At 39.6% G+C, this 27,028-nt stretch overlaps 2 protein-coding genes across 9 annotated transcripts in view; one reads left to right on the top strand and one right to left on the bottom strand.

Annotated features, from left to right (window-relative positions):
• Positions 1 to 3,364, bottom strand: LOC307022689 (protein C1orf43 homolog). The gene is made up of 7 exons (XM_079655549.1): positions 2,635 to 3,364; positions 2,447 to 2,548; positions 1,921 to 2,029; positions 1,766 to 1,819; positions 1,361 to 1,527; positions 1,215 to 1,273; positions 1 to 716 (listed from the first exon to the last, which is right to left on the bottom strand). The coding sequence occupies exons 1-7, from the start codon at positions 2,689 to 2,691 to the stop codon at positions 509 to 511; spliced, it is 756 nt and encodes a 251-aa protein (XP_079511675.1). The 5' UTR covers positions 2,692 to 3,364; the 3' UTR covers positions 1 to 508.
• A 2,029-nt stretch (positions 3,365 to 5,393) lies between these two features.
• ubap2l (ubiquitin associated protein 2-like) overlaps positions 5,394 to 27,028 on the top strand; it is a 36,406-nt gene continuing 14,771 nt past the window's right edge. For 3 of the 8 annotated variants that reach the window (XM_079654719.1, XM_079654725.1, XM_079654722.1), the window contains exons 1-15: positions 5,507 to 5,677; positions 6,835 to 6,972; positions 8,398 to 8,475; positions 9,412 to 9,522; positions 10,203 to 10,377; positions 10,882 to 10,983; positions 11,103 to 11,148; positions 14,436 to 14,480; positions 15,252 to 15,358; positions 15,691 to 15,750; positions 15,859 to 15,911; positions 16,078 to 16,163; positions 17,805 to 17,985; positions 19,680 to 19,896; positions 20,016 to 20,320. In XM_079654719.1, coding sequence (XP_079510845.1) covers positions 6,877 to 6,972; positions 8,398 to 8,475; positions 9,412 to 9,522; positions 10,203 to 10,377; positions 10,882 to 10,983; positions 11,103 to 11,148; positions 14,436 to 14,480; positions 15,252 to 15,358; positions 15,691 to 15,750; positions 15,859 to 15,911; positions 16,078 to 16,163; positions 17,805 to 17,985; positions 19,680 to 19,896; positions 20,016 to 20,320 — 1,662 coding nt within the window. In that variant the 5' untranslated portion in view covers positions 5,507 to 5,677; positions 6,835 to 6,876. The other 5 variants (XM_079654720.1, XM_079654721.1, XM_079654723.1 and 2 more) reach the window with 5 other exon arrangements.

Raw genomic sequence — 27,028 nt, forward strand, 5'->3', positions numbered from 1 at the left:
TGGGTTGTAAGGCTTTTTATCTCAAATCACTAATGTGTACAACCTCACATAAATAAAAATCACACAATGTCAATTAAATAAATTAATGTCCTTAAATAAATATCTTACATCTGTACAAACACAGAAAGTCAAAATGTACACTCGTATTTACAATTTGAGAAAAATAAAAATGAATCCAGATAACTGGCCATTAACTTTGCTGTTTTTACAAAAATGACAATGGGAACCCTGCCAGGTTGGCTACAATCACATTTGTCCTCTGCACACGCTCATTAGGTCCAAAATATGAAAAAGGCCCTCGGTGTACATATGGGCCTCACAAAGATTTTGAAAATGGACATTTCTTTTTCTATGTAATTCTTTAAAACTACCTTGTGTGACTTACTGTGATAAAATGTATATCCAACTTGTGGGTGAATTTTAAAGCTCATATAAAGCTAGTGTTACAGTTGGTAGTTTCCTGGTGCACACATGCTCCACAGAGCACACATTTATAGACAGCAGCCTCTCAAAGGGTGCTCTCCAGGGTGTTGTAGTTGTCCTTGAAACTTTTGAGCTCCAGAAAGTGTTTGGGCCTCTTGCTGCGCTGGCCAGTGGAGGGCAGGTAGGTGACCTGGATGGTGGAGGGGGTGCTCCGGACCGGAGAGCCCGTCAGGTCCTTGGCTGCAGACTGGTGATGCTGGTCCAGACTGGTGCTGCTGGAATAGGCTTTCACCCTGAGGGGGGCAGAGAAAAAATGATAATAGTACACATAATAATATTTAGTCATTTTAAACGAAATAGCAGCAGTAACTATAGTAGTAAAAACCAAGGTATAGACTGTCCTGCGCTGAAACACAAGACTAGTGCAAGTAGGTCTTTCTAAGGAAATGCCAAATTGCTCTAACCCAATTGATTTCTTAGCAGCTTCTAGATAGGGGGATCATCTAACGTTCATATACTAGAATATTTTATACTGACCATTGAGTTTATTTACATTTTTCTGATGAATTAAACTAGACTCTGCCCCACACTGGCTGTTTAAAAAAAAAGGATGATCGAAATCTAGACAAAGTTTTTATTATCACTTGATTGTATTGCTCTAAACTTTCAAATACAATTGAAAGCATTCAATACACTACCCTATCAGTGTGAGTAATGCAGATTGAGAAACTTTCTCCAGCAATTTTGCAAGACTAACAATTTCAAGTCTGGACCAGTACAGCAACACTTACACATCAGCCAGTTCGTTGAGAGCTTGCTGGTATTCGAGAAACTCAGCTTCCCCAAATACCTGAAACAAAGAGTCAAAGGCAAATCAGTAACATGCTACAACGGAACTCTTAAACCAATTATATTCGATTTTGCAACTTGTACGGACCCCAGTCCCGTGGCGAGCGCTGTCGTAGCCTTCAAGTAAACGGTCAATGAGGGCGCTGCGGCTGCTCTTTATCAGAGAGTGGGAGTTACGCAGCTCCATCAGCCAGCTTCTGAAGTTGCGTCCAGTAAACGCACTGGGACAGCGGCTTATCTCCTGCAGAGGAATTCCTGAGGTCATAACAGGAAGGAACAAGAAGTGAAGGTTAGAGAAGTTGAAACTTCAATGAAAATTCCCCATGGGAATTGTGGGTGACTGCAAAAACAAAAGGTTAAGTAATGGAGAATAATAGAATTATTAAAATAAAGATATTCTTGGAGAATAATGAATGAAAAGCTGTCTATCCAGCGAATGAAAATATACATACACCTGCAGAATAAAAAATATTTTAACACCAAATTGAATCACCTGAGTCACGGATTGCATCCAGAGCTTTCATTCTGTACAGGTAGTTGAAGCAACCTGGGAAATACAAACATATTTGAGTTACATCATGAAAGAACGTCCTTAACACTTAAAAATAGCTTCAGGTGAAAATAAGAAGAGATGAAAAAGTGACTGACTTATCTGTGATCCTTGCTTCAGCCTATCGTCTTCTTCTTCTAAGAGACGAGGTTCGAAGCGGATCTCCTGGACCTTGGACAGCCTGGAGTCAATCTGCTCCCTCAAACCCTGTGAATCAATTCACAAAGAAAATAAATACACACATTAACTTTTAAACCAACAGCAGCTGCTGCACATTCAAGGGTTTAAGTGATTGGTAAGGGCTATTTACCAGTTGCAAATTGCTAAAGAACAAAGGCAGATATATACATGTTGCAATAGCAGCTTGGGTGGTGAAATTACATTGTGAATTTATGGAGATATCAATGTTTTAAGTCAAGAAAACTGTCCACAAATCTGAGGGAGCAGGTTTTATTGATCAGCTTCTATAAGCATTATTGAGAACATAAAACCCATTTAAAGATATTGTTAATGTGGCATTTTAATAGGATATTGAGCCGGGGATCATATGAAACTGTGAACATAAATACACTCCCTCTAGGCAAACAAGAGGTACATAGACTTTAAAAAGGAGATCGTCTTTACCTTTGGTGCATTGTGGCCAATAGGTGCATGTGGTCCTCGGCGGGATCTCATTGCGAAACGCATGATTTGCCTTTTGACAAAGATAAACAGCAGCACAAACACCTGCAAATGTAAAAGGAAAGGGTTTCAACACGAGCATCATCACATAAGCCCCTATCAGATAACAACTGAAACTGAAACTTACTTACCAGGCTTCCATATGCCATAACCAGCACAACATTAACCCCTGATAACGACTCTGCCATGTTATCTGTCAGTGTGTACAGTCTATCTACAGGTCATTTAGCTCACTCGGCTAACAATGAATCTAACGTTATATTGCTACATTAGCTTCATAGCTAACGCTCGGTGGACCATTATGAAAATAATGGCCAGTGCTGCCCAGACGACAAATTGTTTAGGTCTGCAGGACTGTTAAAAAATAAGATACTATTCAGTAATCGTACTGATATGCCTCTTCATGTTCAACGACATCATGCAAAGTACGCAGTTTAGCTTGTGCTAGCTAGAAGCCGCAAGGCGACAGCAACAATTGATTTGCGACGCTCCAAATTACCGTAATAACCGTGTTAGTAGGACCAGTCAGGGGACGCAAGATTAATCTGCAATAAATACATGTGGTTTCATAGTTAGGGGAGGGGTTGTAAAGGGAAATTATACAGAAATGTGAAAATAAAGAAAGCTAAATAATTTAAAACAAATTAATGATGAAAAGGTCAAATGAAATAGGTAAGGAAATAAAGGGAAATAAAGCTAAAGTAAATAAATAAAAGATGATGATGTTCATATTTACCGGCCTTATTTCTGAACGTTAAAATAAACATCTTACAACAAAATACCTGCCCGTAATGGATAAGTTATCATTGTATTACAACTAGGTAGTAGACTACCAGTAGTGGTTGTAGTAGTCAGGGCCGTCCCTGGCCAACTTGGGGCCCTAAGCGACATCGTGAGATGAGCCCCCCCCCCAACCGAAAGGGTTGAAAATCTTTTTTTGGAAACAAAGTACTTTGCAAGTATAATTACTATTTATTATTATTATCAACGCAGTTACTTTTCTTATACAGTGAGGTAAATGGTAAATGTGCATGTATGTCGTTCAGTATGTGTTTACAGTTGAATATGTCATTTCCTGCCAAATACTAGTCTCGAAAAGATTAAAATATAATTAATGCAAATAAACTAGTTCTACTAATAATCATAATCATAATCATAATTAATTCAATAATATAAATACTATATTATTTTATTGTAATATAGTCAAGACAAAACATGCTTATTACATGCTCAAAAACTGATATTTCTTAAATCTGTATTCAAATGTAGTTCCCTCTCTCAGCAATGTATCAACAACTACACACACATTTCTATCAGTATTTCTATGTGTTGTGGTTGACATGATGATGACTATTATGGGTTAAGGGGAGAGGCTGGGCCTCACCATGAAATGTGCAAATTGACATAAAAATGAATAAAAGGGGAAAAAATGATCCATGTTTTTTAGGCTGTAAACTTTAACTGTTATGTAAGCCAACTAGACAGACAGTTTATCACTCTTCCTCCTGTACATTAGCAGATAAAAGGCATCAAAGGGTGCTTGGAGAACTGCGCTGAGAACTGAGCAAAAGCCGAGCTCATAAGCCAAGGCCCCCTGCGCGAGGCCCCCTGCGCAATGTGAGGCCCCATGCAGCCTGCATGATCGGCCTGTAGGGAGGGACGGCCCTGGTAGTAGTAGTAGTAGTAGTAGTAGTAGTAGTAGTATAGTAGGAGTAGTAGTAGTAATAGTAGTAGTAGGAGAAGGAAGAGGACATTGTATATAACAACATATACAACACTATATTATGAATAATTATTATATTTACATAAGATATGTTGCCTCTAGTAGTAGTAATAGTAGTAGTAGTAGTAGTAGTAGTAGGCTACTAGTAGAAGTAATATTAGTAGTAGTAGTAGTACTAGGCTACTACTAGTAGTAGTAGTAGTAGTAGTAGTAGTCGTAGTAGTGGTAGTAGTAGTAGTAGTAGTACTTAGTAGTAGTAGTAGTAGTAGTAGTAGTAGTAGTAGTAGTAGTAGTAGTAGTATAGTAGGAGTAATAGTAGTAGTAGGAGAAGGAAGAGGAAATTGTATATAACAACATATACAACACTATATTATGAATAATTATTCTATTTACATAAGATATGTTGCCTATTTCCTTATAGTGTACATTTCATAACAATATTGCATATTATTGTACTATTTTAGAATAATGCATGTACATACATACACTTTAATATTTTTTTTCACAATGTATTTTATTTATTTTTCATGTATTTACTTTCATACTTACACACTTGCAAATACAACTTTATACATTAGTGGGTCCCTTAAATGGTCGCTACCTAAATGAAGGTATTTAATGCTGCACAGGCAGTACAATTGCAAATTCCTTTTACACTATTCATGAATTAAGATTTGTTTTAAATGTATATGGACGGTAGGCCTATTGTCTTTATAACGTGTATTTTGCTTCTATGTGCTCTCTTTCAACTCCACTTCGAGCGATATAATTATTAACAAAGCACTTATATACTAACAAAGAACTGCTAACAGAGCAATTATATACAAATAAAGGAATGGCTTATCTAAAAGCCAGTTGAGTAGCACTTGAAATGTTTTAGCTCTATGAAACCTGATGTACTTATATGATTCTGTTTTCTTCAAGTTTGTATTTTGTTGGTCGAACGCACTTATTGTAAGTCGCTTTGGATAAAAGCGTCAGCTAAATGCAATGTAATGTAATGTAATGTTCATGTGCTTGATTGTATCTACTATTCACTCTTTGTATCTGTTTTGTGCTGTCCTGAGTTTTTTACTCATATTTTTCAATGAATGTATACATGTTATGCACTTTTTCGTATGACATAAATGCAATCCCTCACATGCAGCATCCCTCAGTTTGCTAAATGTTAGTTAGTGATCACATGTGATGGGTCCAGTTTCCTCGAAGCGCAATGTAAATCACGTGACGCAGCGCTCAGTGGTGTCAGAGTGGAAAAGAAACAGGTAAATTCAGTCTCTCGCTTATTGTGTGAGCGTGAGCGAGACGGTTCGCTATATTTTTGTCAACTTAGTTGTATCAACTTGGGGTTCAGGAAATATATCCTGTCCTAAATCCGACTGGAAGGTCGACAACGAGACTTGTCGGTCGGTTGTGTAGCAGTGTGTGTCTAATATTGAGCCGGGTTTCTGGTCAGTATCGCCTGTTATTTATTTTCATTGTATGGGCCTGCAGGCCTACCTTTATCCTCGGTGCTTTCTATTTGAAGAGCCCGGCCATCAAATATAAACTGGGGCTGGATATTAAAGAGTGGTTCAGCAGTTTGTTAAGCTTTGCTAACCCAGCTAACATGCTAACGTTGCCTAGCTGGGCGAAACGTCGTTAGTAAATTAATTTAGCATAGCTAACATTTGTTAGCAGACAACTAGTGCCAATGGAGTGGCATGGGCGTTTTTGGTTTGGGTGAATATGGAAGCCTTACTTCTCGGTAGTAACGTTAGCAGATAAGCTATTTAACTTGTTGGCTGTCAAGCTAAGGTAGCTAACGCTAACCACTCAGCGGTTTGTAGCCAGTTATGGGCACTCAGTTAGCTGGTTAGCTGACTGCTTTTATAGCTAGCCTCGTTGTCGCCATGAGGTGAAGCCGTGAGAAGCGGAAGCCCATCAGGACTTAAAAGCTAGATGCTTTCCCCTCAAGTATTAATGTTAGCTAGTTGGCTAGCATTTTGGCCATGTGGCTGGCTAGTAGAATGGGATATGTTGGACAGGCCCTGGCTTTAGGCTTGTTTGTGGGCTAGTCCAAACAGGGTTTACGTAACTTGTGAAAGATTAAGCAGTCACTGTCGATAGCTAGGTTAATCGAGTAACTAACATAACGTGTAATAATCATTACTTTGTGATTTACTCTTCAAAACAATGTGTTCTATCTATCATGTTTTTTTGCGAAAATGCACTGTTGTTTCACAATGTAGGTTGGTGAAACACCACCTCGGATATTTTTATAAAGTGTTGCATAATGCTCTGAAGATGTAAATAACTTGGTTAACGTTATGCAGTTGTGTGTCTTTAGTGCAGCCATGTACCATGTCACTCTTTCATCCTGGGTTAAACCCGTTGCTAGCTTTGGTTTTAGAAAGGGGCTGAAAAACACCCATTGTCAACGTTTTCAAGGCGTATATGGGAACAAGACTGATGCTGTCTTCTTGACACTGCTGCTAGCTTCCCCCACTAGGCATTAAGCCACTGCAGTTTGAGGAAGTACTATTCATGTGTACCACACATTTACATCATGGTATCAATAGGTCAAAGTTACAGTCTTGTAATGCCTTTCTCCTCCATCTCTCCTCAGGTGTTATTCCTTTGTAAATACTGTTATTTGTATATACTGTAAATGATGACGTCCATGGGCGGGAACCGAGCCCGGGGCAGCTGGGATCAGACACAGGGCCAGACACAGAGTCAGACACAGCACAAGCAAAGGCCTCAGGTAAGCCCACCTTTTCCAGCTGTCAGAAGTAGAGACAGCAACAATAGGAACAGTGTTAGTCAATATAACTTTGAATTCCAAATGTATAGCTCAACATAATATGCACTGTATGAGAGAAGGAAGCCGCTTGCATCCCTATTACATCATCTTTTGCCAGGTTTTATATAGACATTATCTGTAGAATCAGGTCTGCTCATTGTATGTAGTTTCCTTTTCACACATGCAACACACAACAGAAGATTGTTGGTGGCAGAATACTTCTCACATACTAGATGTACTCCGTTTGGTTTAGGCAATGGTTGGCACCTTGGTAAAGCGTGCAGGATTCACCTTGCGTGGTTCCTCCGATTTGTATCCCGGTAAATAGTTCTGGTCGTAAAGAACCGGGTGATTTGCTACCGTAATATCTCGTTTGGAATATGAGGAAATGAACTGCGGTCTGGCTCTCCCAGCTTGCACGCGGTTTGATTGGCTAGCGCTTGCACTGGCGGGATTTGCATAAACGGGATTTGATTGGCTGATGCCAAGCATCAAGCCTCAAAAGTTGAACATTGTTCAACTTTTGATGCTGATAGATACTCGTGATGCTTGCAAAGCCCTGCCATGCTCCCCACAATGCAGTTCGGCAAAGATTAAAAATCTTCTACGTCACCCCATTCAAGTGAATGGGCGAAGCGTTGAAAGCATTTTTCGATGCCTGTAGTGTAGACGGGCCGTAACTCAGTGGTTCTCAACTGGTCAGGCCTCGGGACCCACATGTTTTCTTTGTCAATAAATCGCGAGCCAAAATTTGGAACCACTCAAATCTATTCAACAAAAAATCGTGGTGTAATATATATATATATATATATATATATATATATATATATATATATATGATGATGGAATCAAAGCTGAACTTTATAACATAAAAAGGCCCACATGCTGAAAACCCAACCCCAGCAGGAGGGTCTGGGGGGATTCTCCCCCACAAGATCTTTTAGAAATACTAACATATAAACTATGCATTCTGGTACACTTTGAGAAGAAAATAAATAAATCTATTATTACCCAACATACTAATAATAATTGAATAATAATTGAAAAGATGATCACTACGTGACAGAAGTTTTCGTAAAACTGTTTATGGTCTCTGGTACTTCCAGAAAAAAAAAATGTGTCCTTCACTCACACATCTGCGACCCACTCGAAACGGGTCCGGGTCGTGACCCACCAGTTGAGAACCACTGGTCTAACTCTTAACAAGGCCTCTAGTAACCAGTGGCAGTGGTGCTTAATTTTTGACGAGGAAATGTTTTGTTTTCGCAATTATGGATTTTATAAATTGCTATATGGGTTTGTCCTTTCTGCTTTTACAATGATATAAATAAAATGTTGCGCTTATGCTTGTTTCAAATATTGGATGTTTCACTCCCCTTGGAACAGGCTACGGCAGAGCAGATCCGACTGGCCCAGGTGATTTCAGACCACAATGATGCAGACTTTGAAGAGAAGGTCAAACAGGTGAGCTGATGCACATCCTTTTGTTCTTCTTCAGCTTTCTTGGTTCTTGCTCCCTTTTTGAAAATGGTTCAGTAGCACTATCGGATAAACGCTGGAATATATTTCTTCTTCTTTGCACAGCATGAAAGAAAGGCCAAATGAATGGGCTGTGATTTTATTTTTTTAAGCAGAGGTTGAGTTCAATAATTTGTACGGCCCTCGGAGGATGTTGTAAAAATGTAAATGGCCCTTGAGAAGAAAAAGGTTCCCCACCCCTGCTGTAAATATTAATAAATACCCTTGATTTATAACGTAACATCTCTGTCTCCTATTGATCTGAGTATATTATAAAGAATAGCCAGTTAATTGAAGCATTATTGCACAGGCCTTTGTCAGATGGTATATTACGCTGTTTTTTTCTGATTCTAACAGTTCTCTTTTTTCACCATACGTGTGTTTGCATCCCTGATAGATAGATAAAGATATATTTATTATTTAAAGCGCAATCTTGGTTATGAAATGACAAAGCACCTTTTTGTTGTTGATCCATTTCATCTATTTTACTGCTCCTAGTACTAGACTCCTGGTACTAGGATGGGTTAAATGCAGAGAACAAATGTCACTGTGTGCTCTGCATGTGTGACCATTAAAGAGGGTTTCATCCCTCCCAATTCTTCTTCTATTATGTGCTAAAGGCAAAACTATTAGGATTCTCCCCAATAAATGTATTGAAAGATGGCATTGAGCCAGTCTTTAGGGAAAATGAACTTTGTGTTGAAGCCACTGAAGTGACCAAGATGCTAAATCTCTGGCAGGCTTTCTGTTTTGTAGATAACCCTGTATTGTTTATGTATGTCTTTTAAAAGCATATTGGTTACATAAGAGCTTTTTTATTATCAAGTCACCAGGAGTGTGAGCCAGCCTCTGTTACTCATCATGCTCCTTCTTCTTTTGCAGCTGATTGACATCACAGGCAAGGACCAGGATGAGTCTATGATCGCACTGCACGACTGCAACGGGGATGTCAACAGAGCCATTAATGTGTTGCTGGAGGGTAGCCCAGACACTGTGAGTATTGGCTTTGTATGAAGGCGAAATCAGTGCTACTCTGGGTTAGATATGAACCCAATTGAAATAGAAATGATTCGCAACAGTCTTTAATGGCCAGCTCCTTAAATGTTCACTGTATGAATTTGCCTTGCAACATAAGTACAGCATGTCTCAACTTTATAAACTCACAAAATTGAATACAAGCTTTGACAGAAGTGTAACCAGTAGAACATGAGGGGGAAATCAAACTTGGAAATGTCTTTTGCCAGCACATAAATCAGACCTGATAAGCGGTTGCCGGCTACCTTGATTGTTAAGATGCTGGCTCAGTGGAGAGACTTTATAATGAATTAGTTCAAAAATTGCTCTCTCAGAAATTACAGACAAGCAGTAAAACGTTAGCAGTATTGTTGTAGAATTAGTTTTCACTTAGTGATTTTCTTAAAATACTACCAAACTCTGAAGTAGTATACTCATGGTGAGAAAAAGTACCATAGGCAAATGTTATAGCCAGTTGTCTTGCTGGCCTGACCATACTGACAACCAGGCAGCACTCAACATCGAACCTGTTGGTTTATGAAAACATTTCTTTTAGTTTTCATATTTTGGCTGGGTACAATGTCAGATTGTTATGGCAACAGTCAGTACAATGTCAATGAGTCCAGCAGTGTAACACTGGTTTCTTTTTCTTCTCCAAGGACTCTTGGGAAATGGTGGGGAAGAAGAAAGGGGTGTCAGGCCAGAAGGAGACGAGCCAGGCAGAGATCGGAGAAGAAGGGAAAGAGAACAGGGAGAAAGGAGGAGAGAAGGATGCAGCACGTCGTCGCGGTGGAGCTCCACGCAGGGCCCGTGGAGCCAGCAGGGGACGAGAGTGTACGTTTTCATTATCACCTGTATTTGCAGTGAATAAGCAGTAGAAAGTGTTTATTTGCATCAACAGTATCTTCTAAAATTGTGGGAGAAGTGTGTTCTTTCTGTTTGATGAAGTTAGGATTAGAAAGACTGCACAGCTGCGACAAAATTACTGGAAAAACAAAACCCTTTTACAGCTTAATGAAAGTACTTAAAACAAATCAAAGTAGTACAAAAACACATCTTGATTGCCTTCAACATGCCATTAGTAATTTGGAGCACAAAATTAGACTCTTATTAGCCCAAACTGTGGTCCCAAAGGATGGACAGTGTGTGCCACGGTATATGATGCCAGTAAGAGATTTATCATTTATCTTCATTTTGAATTAAGGGCGCCTTTGCCCTCCTGCCTCTTTTGTATGCAGTTAACTCTAAGCTTTAACACATTTGAGTTTAAATTATTATTTTGTCATCTTTATGCAGTGTAGTATGAAAATCTTACGCTGCTTTCTCTTAACTCGGAAGTTCGTGGTCAAGAAAATGGCTTGGAGGGAGCCAAGGCTGGAGTAGTGGGAAGAGGTGCCGAGCGAGGCCGACGGGGAAGAGGCAGAGGAAGAGGGACTGTCGGTAAGTGGTTATAATCCTCCTTGGACAAACTTTTATTTAACTCGTACAGCAGCCATTCTTTCTTAAGGCAATAGTAAGTCAAGCTAAGAAACTAAAGTAATCTCTTTTGTTCTTCCCAGGGGTATCTGGACGGCGGGGAGGCAGATTTTCTGCGCAGGGCATGGGGTAAGAGAACACCTGCGTTGCCTTAAACCTAAGGGCCTTTTGTTACGCTTTTACCTGTTGCCATGGTCACCAGAGAGCAGGACTAACCCCTGCCTATTGTTTTGCCTTAATCCAAAGAAAGGAGAATATACATCAGCCAATGGGACAGAACAGCAGGGGCTGAATAATTATTTTCAGAGTTCACAACATCTAAATATTTTATTTTGAATGAAACTTTGATATATTTACAAAGAGGGTGTCTTTGCTCTCTGGCCCGAGGCTGCAGCATAATTCCTGTATTATGCTTGTTTCGTGTGTTTGTGTGTGCAATTATTAATGGGTCTGTTGATGACTTAACAGCTCTACTAAGAGGTGTCATAACAGTGCAAGTGCTTCTCTCGACTGTGATGACATTCTTGCCACGTTTCATGGGGTCACATTTTAATCGTCAACACATTTCCTGCTAGCGATTAGATGCAGTTAGGTGTGTTGTGATGATACTCTGCAGTTATAGATCTTAAAATCGTCTTGGTCTGCTGAAGTAGCATGTGTGACATAATGTGGCTTTCTCTAATGAGGTCAACACCCTGAGTGGCTATTTGCTAGTACAATGTATTGAATATGTTCTTCAAAAATACACCTATATTTGAACACCGGCTCAGAATGAGTGAGTGACCTGGTGAATTTCACAGAAGTGATGGTGCACACAATAAATATTAACAGAATCATGTTCAATTGTTCAATGTTTCAATGCTGCTATGAAAATGTCCTATAATTTGCAGTTGATTTGTGGAGTGTGGACCCAGATATTGACTTTCCTATCTCAAGGAACACAACAATAAGCTTTGTTTCATATTGGTTTATAAGCTCTGCTTATCGTTGGTGATCTGAGTGCTCGGGCTTCCCACCTGAAGTCGCATGCAGTGCTAGCTAAAGCGTTTTCGTGTTACCTCACGCCACACACACTTTTATTATTGCTTCTGCTTCTTTGCTGCTAACAGTTTACCAGCTTGGCTTCAGTGTCAGTCAAAAACTGTGACTTAAATGAACCATAGTTTTAAAGCAGATAAGCTCTTTTATCAGTGATGGGAGGATTGTGGGCAGTTTTTCCTTTTGTGGGTGTATTCCTGTTACCTTGTGCTAGGTCATTTAAAATGATGCTATGGCAGCGTCTACCAATCACCTCACATGCACATATTCTGCTTAAAAATGTTGGCATGCACTAAATCAAAAATAAACGAATACTGTGAGCTCACAATGGAAACTGCACTTCATCATCATAACTGATGAACAAGCTGACCAAGGAGATTTGTTCTATAGTTTGTATAAAACTTAAATGACTATGATGTTAGGGTGGATCTTGATAAATGAGTTCAAAAGTATCAACAAATGTTGGTTTCGAGGCAAACATAGCAGATTATATTCTTATTATTTCCATATTAACAACACATTGTAGAGGCAGGACACCCGCATGATGCAAATAATCTCAGACTCACTTAAAATAGAGGTATGAGGAGATACTTGATCAGTAGTTGCCTGATACCTGGGTCATCAAGCATAACCAGTGAGGGTAAATTATTACGACTTCCCTAATAAAGGCAACATGTAAAGGCACTGTAAACCAAAATTACATTTTTGGGTTTTTCATAATGGATTCACATGGTTTGTGAAACAATCATGATTCAAGAATCTCAGACACGATCCTTTTTGTTGATATAGGGGATAGTCTCTTTGAAAATGCCCCGGTTTGACAACACTGTTTGTCTTTCAGTGTTTGGTGAATGCCTAATAGAAACATCACTTTTTGCCTTTTTTTGTTTTTTATTTAAAACCTTGTGGGGGTATTTTGTCTGTTTATGAATACATATATAGTTTTGGCTCATTACTTGAATCAAATCATGGCTCAATTAAGAGTTTTGAATTTAATTACTGCCTTTTTGTATTGTATTTGTGTAGGCCACTGCAGCATGTAACATGGCTGCATATATTAACCCCCTCCATTGCTGATGTTGCCTGGTGTAGGAGATGCATTCATTATGTAGCCACTTGTTGTACTTGTACCACAGCATTGGTTGGTACATTTACAGCACTGCCTCTTTGGTTAGTCTTAGCTGCCTTTGTATTTGAATTCTCTAGTGTCAGAAAATAAACTGGGGAAAGAGTGGGGAGTGTTGTTTCTATAGACGCCTATCCAAGTTGGCATATACAATGCCCTGATAGTGTATATACATTTACCCCTGATGTTAAAAACTATAGTAAAAGTATAGTTTTGCTCTGGTGGAGACTGAGCTGTTTGTTTGAATTGAAGCTGGTCTGGGTTTATGTGTTTTTAGGGCTGCACGATATTAAAAAACACTGGCATTGCAATATTTTTCCTGCGATTTGAAAAATAATAATGATTAATTAAAAAGAATACAGATTTTTGTTTTTTTAACCAAACAACATTTTCCTGTTTTTGGATTACATGGTTTGCTCGACCCTTTTTAGGAAGTGGTCGACAACTAGCGGGGTGTGGTTTTTGCGGTTTCGATAAGTGATTGGTGGTCGCGGTGTGTGCAGAGCCTGCATTTCAGTCACCGGTAAAAAAAACTGTATACAGAGTAAATTATGTTTCATTAATCATACTTGTCCTGTAGTTTATTCAATGAAAATGAGAACAGTTCAAGTGTAAACCATTTTTAATCAAGCAGAAAAAAGTTGTAGCATGAAGTGTTTGAGTCAATTTGCCCTACTTGAAACCGTACGTCCTGCGATGTGACTGTTGCGCATGCTCACATCGCATTGTCAATGCAGAACAAATATATCATGCAGCTCTAATGTTTTTCATGCCCATTTTAAAAGGAAAAACAGTAGGATTAAATAAGACTGGTTGACTTGAGGTGCAGGAGATATTGAAGGCCTTCTGATGAATTCACAGCACTCTGTATTGCTGCTCAGGGACAGCTTTGAAATGATGTGTGATAGAAGGTACCATTACCGTAGATTGAATAGGCATTAACTGCAAAGATGACTGCCTTTAATCTTGCATAACTGCTTATTTAGCAACGTTTTTTGTGTTGGTGGCTGCATTGTGAATACCCTCGGCTTTGGTTTCTTGGACTTTGTATTTACCCACAATGACTAAAACACTCGGGCTTGCCTTGCATTGGAGAATGACTGACGGGTGTAGAGTGTTTGGTACACTGGCAGATCGAAAGCATTCTGCTTACGCTGCTGCTCTCTATTGTGGTCTGAAAACAAAAAGCTTGATCTTCTACTTTTAATTTGTTGTGCTTCTTGTAATTGTTGCCATTATTTTTCCTCTAAAGCCAGATTGATAAGGGGCCCAGATATGATATTGCAGGCGGTGAGAGGTGAGTGAATCGCCTCTGGTGTGTCTGTTATTCTTGTTTTCTGTAGGGAGACTTTCGAGTGCCATACAACAGGAAGTCGTAATATAAGAGCTTATCAAAACAGATACTCCTCATTCTATTAATAGGATATGACCTTCCTGAAATGTAGATGTTTAATCTCGCAAGCCATAAATGCCCTCAGACAAAGGAAGGATCTTAGACAAATAATGAAAGGCTTTAGTTAAAAGAAAAAGTCCTGTACTCCATCATGTTGCATAAGCTGTATATTTCTCAGCATACACAAACGTGACGGATTAATAAGACATTACCAGGAAAGAGTTGTCGAGGAACTACGAAAGCAGTATTTAGATGCTCATACATCTTTATTTGCATTTACAAACTCTCAAAGACAGTAATGGTTTCACTTGAGTGTCTTATCATTTCCTCTTCCTGCTACATCCCCAGTCACTCCCCTCTGAAGTATTTCTATGAGCTAATAGCCTAATGATGATAAGAGCAGTGCCGGAGATGTATTCAAACAGTTCTATATGCAGGCACAAAACTAATGAGCTCGGAGTTTTAAAGCTCTAAATATTGAATAGGGGTCTGCTTCTGCTTAACATTTTCAAAACTTAAACCTGTAGAAGGTAAGTTAAAAAATGGACCCCTGATTTATCATATAGGCACCCAGATATGGCCGAAGTTTTCTTTGTAGTGCTGACGGACCTTCAGCTGTTGGTCTGTACACACACTTGATTTCCAATAAGCCCTTTTTATCGCTCTCTTCCGCAGTACATTCAACCCTGCCGACTACGCGGAGCCAGCCCAGACAGATGAAAACTACGGCGGAGGCAGCACCTGGAATAACACAGGAAGTGGGGAGCTTGAGGAGGAAGCTAGTAAGTTCATTTATAGATTAAGATAAAGATAGCCTCCAAAAAGAGAAGTTCATCTTATCAATGAAGCATCTGATTACTACTTTAAAAATCCTATCGGCATCCAAATGAAACGCGTGTGGTTAAGATGAGAGGAAGGTTCACTTGCATTCAAAGGACACTTACTCTTTGATGCTGGGCACTAAAGCTTAATCAACCATGCACGCTGTTTACAAAAACTTCAAATCCTGGAAACATTGTAATCCTCTTAGATCTTTACGTTCATATCAATGTGTGTCCAAGTGTATTCATCCCTCTTTGTAAAATGTAACTTTGATCTCTGTCTTTTTCTCTAGGGTCGGAATACGCTCCAGCAGAGGGAACACATTTCCCGCCCAAGTTTGACTCTGCTCCTGGTAAACCCATCTTCACACTTCTGGGTTGTTTGTATGCATCCCTCATTCTGTTTGAATATCTCTTTGCCTATCTGCGCAGTATTGAAACCGTTTCTCTCTGAATCACAGGCGCCTGGCGGGCGGCCACTGAGGAGTGGGGCACTGAGGACTGGAATGAAGATGTGAGTGTTTCTGGGCTAAACCGCATGACAAGGTTTTAGCTCAAAATGTAATAAATAAAAACCTCTAAACACAAATCAGAAGAGTTAAATGTTGTTTCAGTCACGGAACAATGGATTGAGATATGTTTGGTTTTTCCAACTATAATATCTTCTAATTTTTCTGCAGCTTTCCGAGACGAAGATATTCACAGCTTCCAGCGTGGTGTCTGTGCCACCGCCTCAAGAGAATGTTACCATCACCAAAGGACAGAGGTGGGTCCCGTACACACTTTTATGACTTAGTTATGATTTACAGGAATCATAAAGAGAATAGTTTATTTGCTTGCTTTCACTGTTTACTTGTTCCAAAAAAAAGTGGTTGGAGCCCTAGTGAAAATAAAGGTCTAGTTTAGAGGGATCAAATGGAATTAAGGATGCACCGATCCTATACTTGTTTTGTTTAAAAAATGGCCAAAACTTGTACCATTCATTAGCCTTCCCTGTACCACTATTGTTGTGTAACAAAATCATATTGTGAGCTGTGTATTCTGCTGGGTCAATAGCATATCTGTTTTACAGTTTGGGCATGATGTTTTTTTAGATGTCTAGGCCAAACAAAGTCCTTTCTTTCAAATGTAATATTAACCGCTTAGTTGTTTAAGGGAGGGAAATATACTTTCTCATTGTTATTAACTGATCCTCAAGGTTGTTATCCAGCCATCCCTCATTTAACCTGTTAAGCCCCAAAGACCCCGTCGGCGTGGCTTTTTTTTTTTTTTCACGACATTGTGTCTCAGGGCTTCTTAAAATGTAATAAACTATTAATGTGTCATACTCACTTAACGGGAAGAAACTCAGCTAACTGATTATATGAACAATTTTTACCGAAACAAAATACAAGTCTCACAAGAAGCATCTAAATAAACCCTGAGTGAAAACGCACTTAGCACAGAACTCTAGGTATAAATCGATCGATATACTTATCGGATCACAAACAAGCGTAGCTAGCAAGCTGAGATTCCACAGATTCTAGAAGAATAAGTATCAGAACTCGCGACAGGGGAAGCAAATACAGACAACACACGACGTAGCTTTAGGTAGCAAGATATGCTCACCTTAGCAGTTGTTCTGATCAAAAGTTGTGTTCAATGGCATTAAAACGAGGAAAATGCGGCTGAAGGTTAATCTATAGGTTAATCCAATCTGTCTGTCAATTTGAAAAAATCCATAATTCCATTTTTATGTCAAAAACAGAGTTTTCATATTAGCTGCTAATGATAGCTTCCAGAGTGTATGACAGCTTCCTGTTTTGGCTACGCGTCACTCTCACTCCTTATTTGGTAACACGTGTGTGTATGTGGAACTTCCCCTCGATTCCATTGGTTCTAACGGTTAAAAAGAGATGTCAATCATCAAAATCGACCAAGGGGGGCCAGAGATAAGGAAAATGCACCCAAATGACCCCAGAAGTGTTTTTTTTCCGTTGCTAAATCTCTCTAAAAAGGTCAAATTTCACTTGTTTTGCATCAATCTTGATACAGGGTACTTATTATATGTTATAGTTTGGATTCCTAAAGCTTTTAGTCTACCAACCCATCATTCAAGGGTGGTTTTCACCTTAAGTAATCTTTTTTTTGGACGGACACAATCATTTACATTTCTTTTACTCTGTTCAATCTGAATTGACTTTAAAATGTAAAAAAAATCTATATTGATTGACTCTTCTACATCCAACTCACAGCTTTATCATTACTTTGAGAAAAAAGATTATTCATTTACCCCTTTTTAGAAGTGAAGATATGGTCATTTGTTCTGGGAATGTTATTTTTTTTAGCCTGAGACCTGGAAAATAGGCTCAGGGCTGAACAGGTTAAAATGTCCTCCTTTTTTTATAAATGTTTTCACCTTTGTTAGGATCGACCTTGCAGTGCTCCTGGGCAAGACTCCCCCGTCCTCCTCCTCAGAGACAGAAAACCCCCCCATGGAGGCCGCCCAGCCCTCCTCCTTGTCCCAGTCAATGGTTTTCAGCAACTCCAAGCAAGGGGTGCCGCTCTCCCAAACATCCTCCAGCACCCCTTACACCCAGCACAGCATGGTGAGAATGACCAACACAGCTTTGTTTTTACATGTGCATCTCAATAAATAATAAATTCAAAAAGTGAAATTTCATACACACAGTGAAATATTTCAAGGCTTTATTTGTTTTAATCTTGATGATTACGGCTTACAGCCCCAAAAAACAAAAAACAAAACCAGTATCTCAGAAAATGTTTATATTGTGAAAAAGTTCAATATTGTAGACTCAAAACACCTGCAAAGGTTTCCTGAGCCTTTAAATGGTCTCTCAATCTGGTTCAGTAGGCTTCACAATCATGGGGAAGACTGCTGACCTGACAGTTTTCCAGAATACAGTCATTGACACCCTCCAAAAGGAGGGTAAGCCTCAAAAGGTCATTGCTAAAGAAGCTGGCTGTTAACAGATTCCTGTATAAGTGGAAGGAAAAAGTGTGATAGGAAAAGGTGCAACAGGGATGACCGCAGACCTGAGAGGATTGTCAAGCAAAAGCCATTCATACATTTGGGAGAGCTTCACAAGGAGTGGACTGAGGCTGGAGTCAGTGCATCAAGAGCCACCACACACAGACGTATCCAGGACATGGGCTACAACTGTCGTATTCCTCGTGTCAAGCAACTCCTGAACCAGAGACTACGTCAGAAGCGTCTTACCTGGGCTAAGGAGAAAAAGAAATGGTCTATGGCTCAGTGGTCCAAAGTCCTCTTTTCAGATGAAAGTAGTAGTTGCATTTCATTTGGAAATTAAGGTCCCCGAGTCTGGAGGAAGAGTGGAGAGGCACACAATCCATGTTGCTTGAAGTCCAGTTTGAAGTTTCCACAGTCAGTGATGATTTGGGGAGCCATGTCGTCTGCTGGTGTTGGTCCTCTGTGTTTTCTCAAGTCCAAAGTCAACGCAGCCGTCTACCAGGACATTTTAGAGCACTTCATGCTTCCTTCTTCTGACAAGCTTTATGGAGATGCTGATTTCATTTTCCAGCAGGACTTGGCACCTGCCTACACTGCCAAAAGTACTAAGACCTGGTTTAGTGACCATGGAATTACTGTGCTTGATTGGCCAGCAAACTGCCCTGACCTGAACCCTATAGAGAATCTAAGGGGTATTGTCAAGAGGAAGATGAGACACGAGACCCAACAATGCAGACGAGCTGAAGGCCGCTATCAAAGCACCCTGTGCTTCCATCACACCTCAGCAGAGCCACAGGCTGATCGCCTCCATGCCACGCCGCAGTGATGCAGTCATTCATGTAAAAGGAGGCCCAACCAAGTACTGAGTGCATACACATGAACATACTTTTCAGAAGGCCGACATTTCTGTATTAAAAATCTTTTTTTTAAAATGTTTTATTCAAATGTTCTGAGATACAGATTTTTGGCTTTTCATTAGCTGTAAGCCATAATCATCAAGATTAAAACAAATAAAGGCTTGGCATATTTCTCTTTGTGTGTAATGAATTCATATAATACATGAGTTTCACTTTTTGAATTGAATTAATTAAATAAATTAACTTAATCCACCATATTCAAATTTATTGAGATGCACCTGTACAGTATATTCTGCCTCTAGAAAAATATCTGCAAAGAAAATCCAAGTTTCATACCTTAACCATTTCTGAGCCCAACAGGAAAAGGACACAGCCATTGAAATCATCTCATGACAAACCATGTTGTATCAAGACTTTTTTATTTTATTGTGGTGATCTGCTATTGTTGCAGGTCAGCATGCTGAGCAAGAGTTTCGGGGAGGTAGGTGACCCTAAAGGAGCCAGCACAGGGACAACCGGCTCTCAGTTCCTGGAGCAATATAAAACAGCCCAGGCACTTGCCCAGCTGGCAGCCCAGCACTCCCAAACTGGACCCCCCAACACAACCCATTCTTCCTGGGACACCAGTGGACCCTCACTGGGACAATACGGTGAGATGACACCCTACTGTAATTACTCCATTCTCTCCTTCGATCTTTTTTTCGCAAGTTAAAGATAATGGCATAGAAAAACTGAACTGCTCTACGGGTTTCTTTACCAACTCTTCCTCCTCCTCTCTCACTGTCAGATATGAAGACTCAGCCAGAGCAAGCGGTCCATTCGCCCTTCACAAAGCGGCAGCCCTACCAGACCGGCACTTCGTCCATGTTGGATGTTTTCCTGCAGGACAAAGGCCTGCCTCCTTCCTCATCGTCTTCTCCCTCGCCCCACGCGGTGCCTCCGCCAGCTTCCTCCCTTCCCAAAATGGCAGCAATTCCTTCTCTAGGTCAGCAAGTTTCCCCGAGTTCCTCAGATGCCCATGGTTCAAGTCCTCTACCTTTGCACCAACACAAACTCAAACAGCAGAAGAAGAGGACTTCCATCTCAACAAAGGTAACAACAGCATTACATAGATAATATAATAAAGGTTCCATATGTGAAGTTTATTAATCTAGTAGACAACAACTGAATATTGTTTTACCTGACTTGATAAAGGGGTAAATGCCTATAGAAAAGCTTTGCTAAGCATCTAGGTCTCACTTGATGGACAGCAACTGAAAACTAGAGAATGCAATTCCTGAAGAAATTGCTAGTGGGAATAGTGTTGCACGGTGTACCGATACTTGAAAGGTACCGCGATACCCTGCCGTTAAAAACTTTAAGATTCCTCCGTTTCATTAGTATCAGTACTTTAAGAATGACGGGGAAAATTACTCCGGTGAGAAAGCGCTGTTTTTATAAGAGCCGTGTTTGTTCAGCGCTCTGCTTCCAATGCCTGCACTGCAGCCGTGCCTGCAGTCCCTCCCCTCTCAAGCACGCTCTAAGTCCCTCCCCTCTCTCATGCACGCGCTAGCTGCCAGAGCATGTGAGAAAACGAGAAGCATGGCTGCAAGTGGGAGTGCAACTGCTGCTGCGCTCGGCTTGTTGACAAAAAAGACGCCAGAAGCGAAATTTGGAAGTATTTGAGCTATATCTCTAACAGTGAGGGCAAGCCTACGGACACCACAAGGCCTGTCTGTAAGAAATGTATTAATTTGATTTAATACGTATTCTTGTCATTTATTTAATTTAATGTTCTCATTGCTTAAAAGTTTGTGTTATGGTTCTGGTGTGAAATAAAGCACAATAATTACATTTAAGACTGTTTCCCTTTTTTTAAGAAAAGTATCGAAAAATAATCGGAATCGCAATTCTTGACTTGGTATCGAAACCAAAATGTTGGTATCGTGACAACACTAAGTGGGAATGCTTTATGCTGAAAAGCTGACGCTGAATTGCTATGCTGAAATGTAATGTGTAAGAAGAAAGTGAATAATTTAGATTGGAATGATACATGAACACTGGGGGCTTGAATGTGTGATGAGAGAAGAAAAGAAAGTAAAAAGGCCTGGAAAAGCAGCAGAATATTTGAACTGCAAACTTTTGAACTAACTTTATGGTGAAGCATCTGTCGCCATGCCAACGGCATTTGATGACATCCCATAATACGCTGAGATGCGTTGATGGCTGCATCGTTACCAAACCTGTGAAGTTTTGGAGCATTTTCCCTGAAGTTATGAGCACCTTTTCATAGGAGTTATAGCAACATCGTCTTTTATGGGGTTTCATCATATACATATGATGAAACCCAATAATTGACGTAGAGCTTTTGAAGGCTGGACCGGTGATATACAAGCGAAGTTTGGGGGACGATTGGACCGTGTCCATTGGAGTTGAAAATGGGATTATTATTATTAGGATTATTTGTAGGTTATTAAAAAGTAGAATCATTTAGAAAGATGTGAACATTAAAGTTTCTATTTTAGAAAAGCTGACACTGTAGTGCATCGCTGGTCTTAAAAGTGATTTATAAGAGTCATGTTTAAAGATGTGCAATACTTACAATGTTTATAAAGATCCTCTGAGTGCGTGTCATTAGTTAGATCAGTGGTTCCCCAAGGGGGGCGCCAAAGATCGCAGGGGGGGCGCCAGGCCTCAGATGACTTGAGGCCAAATATCATATTTAGACTTTTTCTTAAAAAATTTTTTTTACATATAATTGTAAAGCAATACATGATTTTCACTAAAAGCCTTGTCTCTACATTACAATAAAAAATTATTGATTAATTAATTTGAATAACAATTCAAGTTAGTAGCTATAAAGGCATTAAAAAGACAGACAAAAGACAACTTCTAACAGGAGTCATTTGGGGGGGCTCTTGGAAAAAAAGGTTGGAAACCCCTGAGTTAGATCATAAAATGTTAGGGATAAATACCTTGACATATTGACTACAAGAGCTTGAATCAAACAAGCAACTTTTAAAGATTAACTGACATAGCAACAGTCACACGTGGTATATAAGTGGTGTGGCTGAGTAATAACAATAATAGATTTATTTTTTTAGCACTTTTTACAGGTGCTCAAAGAAGCTTTACAGATGTAGTGAAAGGAACAACAAATACATATATAGTTAAAGTCAAATAATTCAAATAATACAAAAACAATCACACATTAAAAGCCAGATTGAAGAGGTGAGTTTTTGAGTTTTTTGAAGGTGGTGAGGTCAGTGCAGTCTCTGATGGGTTGTGGGAGTGAGTTCCAGAGGGAGGGGGCAGCGACGGAGAAGGCTCTGTCCCCCCAGGTCCGGTGATTGATGTGGGTGGGGATGGATAGGAGGTTGGCTTCATATGAGCGGAGGCAGCGGGAAGGGGTGTGGTGGTGCAGCAGGTCTGTGAGGTGGGGGGGGCCTGATTGTTGAGGGCTTTGTGAGTCATGAATACTAATAATAGTAATGAGTACTTTAAAGAATAGAGGGGACTTGAATGTGAAATAAGAACAAGAAAATAAAAGTCTAAATGTATGAAGAAGCAGCAGAATATATGAACTGAAAACTTTAGAACTAAAAGCATACGTCACCAATAATGTCTAAAATATGTGGAACATGTTGATATGGGCTCAGAACAGTCTCATACTACACACATGCACACAGAAGGATTCACAATTGTATTTCATGATCCGCAAAAGGATTCACACTTGTATTTCCGGATCCACACTTGTGTTTTTCAATGCACACACAAATGTGTTCCGTTTCATATACATGTAAATAAAATCGAAATACAGAAAAAAGTTTTACATATGTATTTTTGATCCTCACATATTTATTTTCCGTTTAAAACCTCAGAACCTGCAAACACAAACCGCTTTCTGTGCATGGATTGCTGTGCATTCGTGTGTGGGTTTTTTGAGACTCCCCTGACGGTCAGCCGATTCGTACTTGTAATTTGTAATTTAATAATCTATAGCCAATCACATGAGCGCGCCCCCACGAGGGTATGATTTCTTGCGTTCATGACGTAGCGCTTCATGTACGCATTTTGCGCTGTCCGGCCAGCTCGCTAAACAGAGGGCGGAGCATCAGGTGATCATGCAGAGCTGCGTGTCTCCGTCAGACTCAGCAGCTGATCTGATCTCTCTCTCTCTCTCTCGTCCGGTTATACTTCACTCGCGTTTATGTCCATATCGATCAGATCCAGCTCTCCTGATCGGCCTTTATGGAGAGGACCGATCAAACTATTAAGAGTGAATATCGGCCAATAATGACAGGCGGGGCTCCCCCCGTTGACAGTTCACTGTCTAGCACTGGATTTGTAGTGCACTGATCGATTAGGCTAAGCTAACCTGTAGCTGCTCCCTCCACACTCACAACAGCTTCATACAGACATACATAAAGCAGCTGTATTCGCCATACAGGAAACACACACATCTAAAACGGTTTTGCCTGCCGTTTTTGTGTACACAAGCATTCATCAATGGTTCGGAAAGTGGCGCTGTACCTTAATAATATAAAGGCTTGTATTTGCATGCATTTCCTGCTCGGAAAGTGTCAATGTACTGAGAGTGGAGGTGTCCTGAGATTAGCACCTGCAGGCAGGCTCCATGGACCTGTCAGCTCCGGACAGCGCAAAATGCGTACATAAAGCGCTACGTCATGAACGCAAGAGAAATCTACCCTCACGGGGGCGCGCTCATGTTATTGGCTTAGAATTGAGGAGACATCTGATTGGCTATAGATAGAACAAATTACAAGTAAGAATCGGCTGACCGTCAGGGGAGTCTAAAAAAAACACACACAAATGCACAGCGATCCGTGCACAGAAAGCGGTTTGTGTTTGCAGGTTCAGAGGTTTTAAACGGAAAATAAATATGTGGGGATCAAAATTACATATGTAAAACTTTTTTCTGTATTTCGATTTTATTTACATGTATACGAAACGGAACACATTTGTGTGTCCATTGAAAAACACAAGTGTGGATCCGGAAATACAAGTGTGAATTAGGGCTGCAAGATTTTGGCAAAAAATTGTAAAAAAAATCGCAGGCTTTGCGATTTCATAATCGCATCATTTCAAATTTCGATTTAAAATCGATTAATCGTTCAGCCCTAGTGTGAATCCTTTTGCGGATCATGAAATGCAAGTGTGAATCCTTCTGATTATGAGACTGTTCTGAGCCCATATGTTGAAGTCAGTATGAAGTCTCCATCAGACGGAAAAGAATAGGCTGAGACAATCTGTTAAACTCCAGTTACCACGTCATTAGTCTGCTGCTCTAATTATGTAAATTGGAGTTATGACATTGTGTTCCATGAAACAGGTGTTTTATATTTGATCTAACGACGATTCCAGAGATCAAAGGTTTCCATGGTGATTAGTGAGAGGAAAGCATTTTCATTGTTCTGAATGAGAGATAAACCTGTTACATGTGACCGTTTTGTTGAAGAACCGTAACAGATACCAGTGAAATTTCAAAGCGTGAAGCATGTCAAGGAACTTGAGCATCTGAAGTGTACTTTCGGGTTAATAATGTGGCCTTTTTGGCAGATTAACTAAAGGTGTGCGGCTGCTGTGGTGGGGAAAGGTGAGGCTGAATTTACAATGGAGTCATGTTGAACGTTTTTGTCACTTCATGCCCTCAAGAGGCATTTTGTTTAATTATTTTTGCTTAGTTTTTTTTATCTTTCAAGCTACGAGATGTTTTCCTACGTTTGTCATGACAAATTATGTCTCAGGAATGTAGGGTTTGGGAATTATGGAAGGTTTAAAAGAACATATGAAGGCAAAATTAAATCTGTCCTCCACTCTAGCTGTGACATCACACACTCTAAAATGTGTGTAAATGTAAAAAGGCCTCTTTACCAAGGTCTGAACAATGTTTAATATCTGTAAAAGTAAGAATCAGATTTAAAAGTTGTATTTACACGAATACTGTCAGAAAGATGTGTAACATTTTAAAGTTGGAATGAGGTTTATGAGTGAAAGTATGAAGGAGCAGTTAGCAGTTGAAGAAGGAGCAGTTGAAGTTGCATGAAGATTGTTGAAGTCTGAAGAGCTCTCCATTGACTTCAATGTTAAAAATGTGATGAATTATGGGATATATCTCTGGAATTATGAAAGTTATGAATGATAAAAGTAATAGCCATCGATTCCCGACCAAGCTGAACGTTTTGATGTTTGAATGGAGTTTCTGCGATGTTCAATGTGGGAGAAGAAGCAGCGCAAAATAACCCAGCAGAATAATAAATAATTTTGTGCGTAGCATAACAGATAGTTGGAATGCTGTGTCAGCATTCCCACTGAATTACACTAATAATATTTCTCCAATTTACATTTACAGATAAAAATGTCCTATAACCATCATCCTTAACCTGTTAAGCCCTGAGCCTGTTTTTTAATAATCTTTTTAGTATTTTTTTATTTTAAAGTAAATTCAGATTGAACTTAGTAAAAAAAATGTTAATTACAGTGTCCGTCCAAAAAAAAAAGAATGACTTCTAGTGAAAACCACCCTTGAATGATGGGATAGTAGACTAAAAGCTGTAGGAATCCAAATTATAACTTATAAGTACGCTGTATCAAGATTGATGCAAAACCAGTCACATTTGACCTTTTTAGAGAGGTTTAGCAACAAAAAAAACGAATTCTGGGTAGGGGTGTAACGGTTCACATAATTCACGGTTCGGTATGTACCTCGGTTTGGGGGTCACGGTTTGGTACGGGTTTGGTACAACAAGAAAAAGCTAAAGAAAAATACCAAATGCATAATTCCAGGTTTGTTATTTATTTTTCAACAGTAGTGCAAGTTTCAGTATAAAAATAAGGAACTCTAACATTTTGAATAATTAACTGTATTACACAGTTAAAAACAAACCACAAACCGTACCACACACACTCAGATGGCCATATTATCTATAATGGCTGATCTCAAACAAGAAGGTTTCATCAAGCTGTAAAACTAAAAAGATTGTCTTGAAAATATTACAAAATAAATAATAAGAAAGTGTTTCAAGGGCACATAGCCGTTGAAATATATATACCAATAGCTTCCGTTATTTATTTTGGTGTCTCGGCTTTCATGTCAATTGGCTTCTTAAAAACAGCGGGGATAAGCTGTTGAACTGCTGTTGTCTTTCGCCGGGCTCTGGTGATTGGCAAATCTGGCTGTTGCCTTCTGATATGATTTAGCATGTTTGGCGTGTATTACCCAGGTGTTACAATAGAGTGGCGAAGTCACGCCCATCTACTTCCGGTCCATGGGACCTTATTGTGGAATTGGAATTGTGTCATGAATTACACATATGATGTTTGTCAATCTTAAAAAAAAATCGTTTCCATGTCAAAAAAAGGCAGTTTGTCGTAAAACTGTTGAAATATAAGACTATGAAAAATACATAACTAGAAAGACTACAAATCCCAGAGTCGCGTAAGTGATGTCATACCGTCAGAGCCAATATAATCGAGGGGAAGTTCCTAAATCCATCTAAACATTACCATTGAGGAGTGAGAGTGATGCGCACGCTGTTTGCCCAAAACCGGAAGCTGGGTTGTAGCTCTAATAGCAGCTAATATGAAATCTCAGTTCTTGACAAATGGAATGATGGATTATCAGTAATCATTTCAAAGTGACACAGACTGGATTAATCTATGGATTAACCTTCAGCAGCGTTTTTATTGTTTTAATGCCATTGAACACAACTTTTGATCAGAAAAACAACCTATTAGACATATTTGCCGTTTTGGCTCAGTAAAGATACGTTGTGTGTTGTCTGGGTTTGCCTTCGCTGC

Source organism: Notothenia rossii (assembly GCF_949606895.1).
Source record: "Notothenia rossii genome assembly, chromosome: 10".
Lineage (NCBI taxonomy): Eukaryota > Metazoa > Chordata > Actinopteri > Perciformes > Nototheniidae > Notothenia > Notothenia rossii.